We start from the raw sequence: 2,193 nt of genomic DNA on the forward strand, positions 1-2,193 counted from the left end.
GAACCCGCCACCTTAGGTGTACGTGGCTGGCGCCTTAGCCGGTTGAGCTATAGGCTCCGAGCCCTAATCAAACTTCTTAATGTTACAGCTAAGGAAAGTAAATAAATGGTAGAAATAGGAAGAGGAACTAGATGTTTAGTCTCCCAGTTTAATACCCTTTCCATTTTTTTTTTTTTTGAGACAGAGTCTCCAGCTGTTGCCTTGGGTAGAGTGCTGTGACATCATAGCTCACAGCAACCTCCAACTCTTGGGCTCAAGCAATCCTCTTGCCTCAGTGTTTCTACTTTTTAGTAGAGACAGGGTCTCACTTTTGCTCAGGCTGGTCTTGAACTGTGAGCTCAAGCAACCCACCTGCCTCGGCCTCCCAAAGTGCCAGGATTATAGGCACGAGTCACTGCGCCTGGCCTACCCTGCCCATTCTAACAGAGAAATAGTATAATTTGCAGACATATACAAGGTTCAGAGAGAGATGCTTACCCTTCAATTTATTCATTGTACCAATGTTTCCAAGAATTCTTCTAGGACTGTTAGCTGCAAAATAAGCTGCGGTTTCATATTCACCAAGTGCGAGTAATTCATTAAACCTGTAGCCAATGCATTTCATAATGCATCACAATGATACACAGAAAAAGAGAGAATCATTAAAATTATCTAATAAAGACTAAACATAATGGCATAATAATATAAAACATTAGATTCATTCACAAATCATTAGATTCATTCACTCTGTAAGATGTTCTTTAAATTCTTTCTCTAATATTCTGTTGTTTCTTTTAGTCTCAGAAAAAAACTCTCTCACCTGCCAACTAACTTTGATTTTTTTTCAGACAGAATCTTGCTCTGTTGCCCAAGTTAGAGTGCCATGGCCTCAGCTTAGCTCACAACAACCTCAAACTTCTGAGCTCAAGCAATCACCCTGTCTCAGCCTCCTGAGTAGTGGGGACTACAGGTACAGAACAATGCCTGGCTAATTTTCCTATTCTTAGTAGAGATGGTCTCTAAATCCTAAACTCAGGCAATCCTCTCATGTCGCGTTCCCAGTGTGCTAGGGTTACAGGCACAAGCCACCATGCCTGGTGTGCCAGCTAACTTTGAACCCGATCCTGTACTTTATTTCTATAGTACTTTCAGCAAGCCACAATGGAGAGAATGAACCTGAAGTAAAATTACAATAAGCTCAGAATTTTTCTCTCATATTATCTCCATATGAAAGATTCCCAGTATCAGGGGAAAAAAGAGCAATCTGCCTACAAACTCAGCCTACAGGAAATATTAATTGAACACAGATGTTGTCAAATTGGAGTTCAAGAGGTATCCTTCGTATTCAGATGCCTACGTTACTCTGCCAAGCATCAGACCCCCAATTAAATATCAGAGTAACACAAGGAAAGATAATGGAACAACTTAAGCCTCTATTCCTCTTCCTACAGCCAAAGGTTTTCAAATCAGCCCTTACCTCACAGTTAATAAAAATATGGCAATCAAGATTTACATAGGGTTGGATATGAATGTGGAACCAAAGAGGGGAAGAGCGACTGAAATAATATTAAGCAAAATATCTAACACTTTATATCTCAACAAGCATTTTTCTTTCCTATCAAAACCAGTAGACTTAAGAGAAGCACACAGAGTAAGGAATAACACAGGCTTTTGTGTCCTTCTCCCAAATTACCTTTAGCCTCTTTTTGATACTGTATTAACAAGTAAATCAACAGTTGAAAATGGTTTAATGAATATGACTAGGAATATTAAATTGTTCATTACATATTAGCCTCAGAGCTTATTATTTAACCTCCTAAGGAAGATAGTCTTAGATCTTTTTAAGTTTATCATATACTATATAATAACTTAAGTATTAGAGAGAAATATGCCTTATTTATTTATTAGAGACAGAATCTCACTTTATCACCCTCAGTAGAGTACTGTGGCATCACAGCTCACAGCAACCTCCAACTCTTGGGCTTCAAACCCACCACCCTCAATATATGGGGCCAGCGCCCTACCCACTGAGCCACAGAAATAAGCCTTTTTAATAAGTCATAGGATAGAAATAATGCAGATTTCCTTTCTGCACTAAATTGGCTAGGACGGCATGAATTAAGAAAACATTTTCAAAAATATTTTATAACATCAGGTTGATGGCTAGAGAATGTAGACTCTCAATCTGGTATTTTTCTTTTTCTTTCTTTCTTT

At 38.6% G+C, this 2,193-nt stretch overlaps 1 protein-coding gene across 1 annotated transcript in view; it reads right to left on the reverse strand.

Annotated features, from left to right (window-relative positions):
- The window catches only part of CLHC1 (clathrin heavy chain linker domain containing 1), a 46,938-nt gene that overhangs the window by 31,935 nt on the left and 12,810 nt on the right, over positions 1-2,193 (reverse strand). The window contains exon 5 of the mRNA XM_023512082.1: positions 478-584. Within this exon, the coding sequence (XP_023367850.1) occupies positions 478-584 (107 nt within the window). The remainder of the gene's footprint in view (positions 1-477; positions 585-2,193) is intronic.

This window comes from Otolemur garnettii, unplaced genomic scaffold (assembly GCF_000181295.1).
Source record: "Otolemur garnettii isolate 467f Iridium unplaced genomic scaffold, OtoGar3 scaffold00024, whole genome shotgun sequence".
Classification (NCBI taxonomy): domain Eukaryota; kingdom Metazoa; phylum Chordata; class Mammalia; order Primates; family Galagidae; genus Otolemur; species Otolemur garnettii.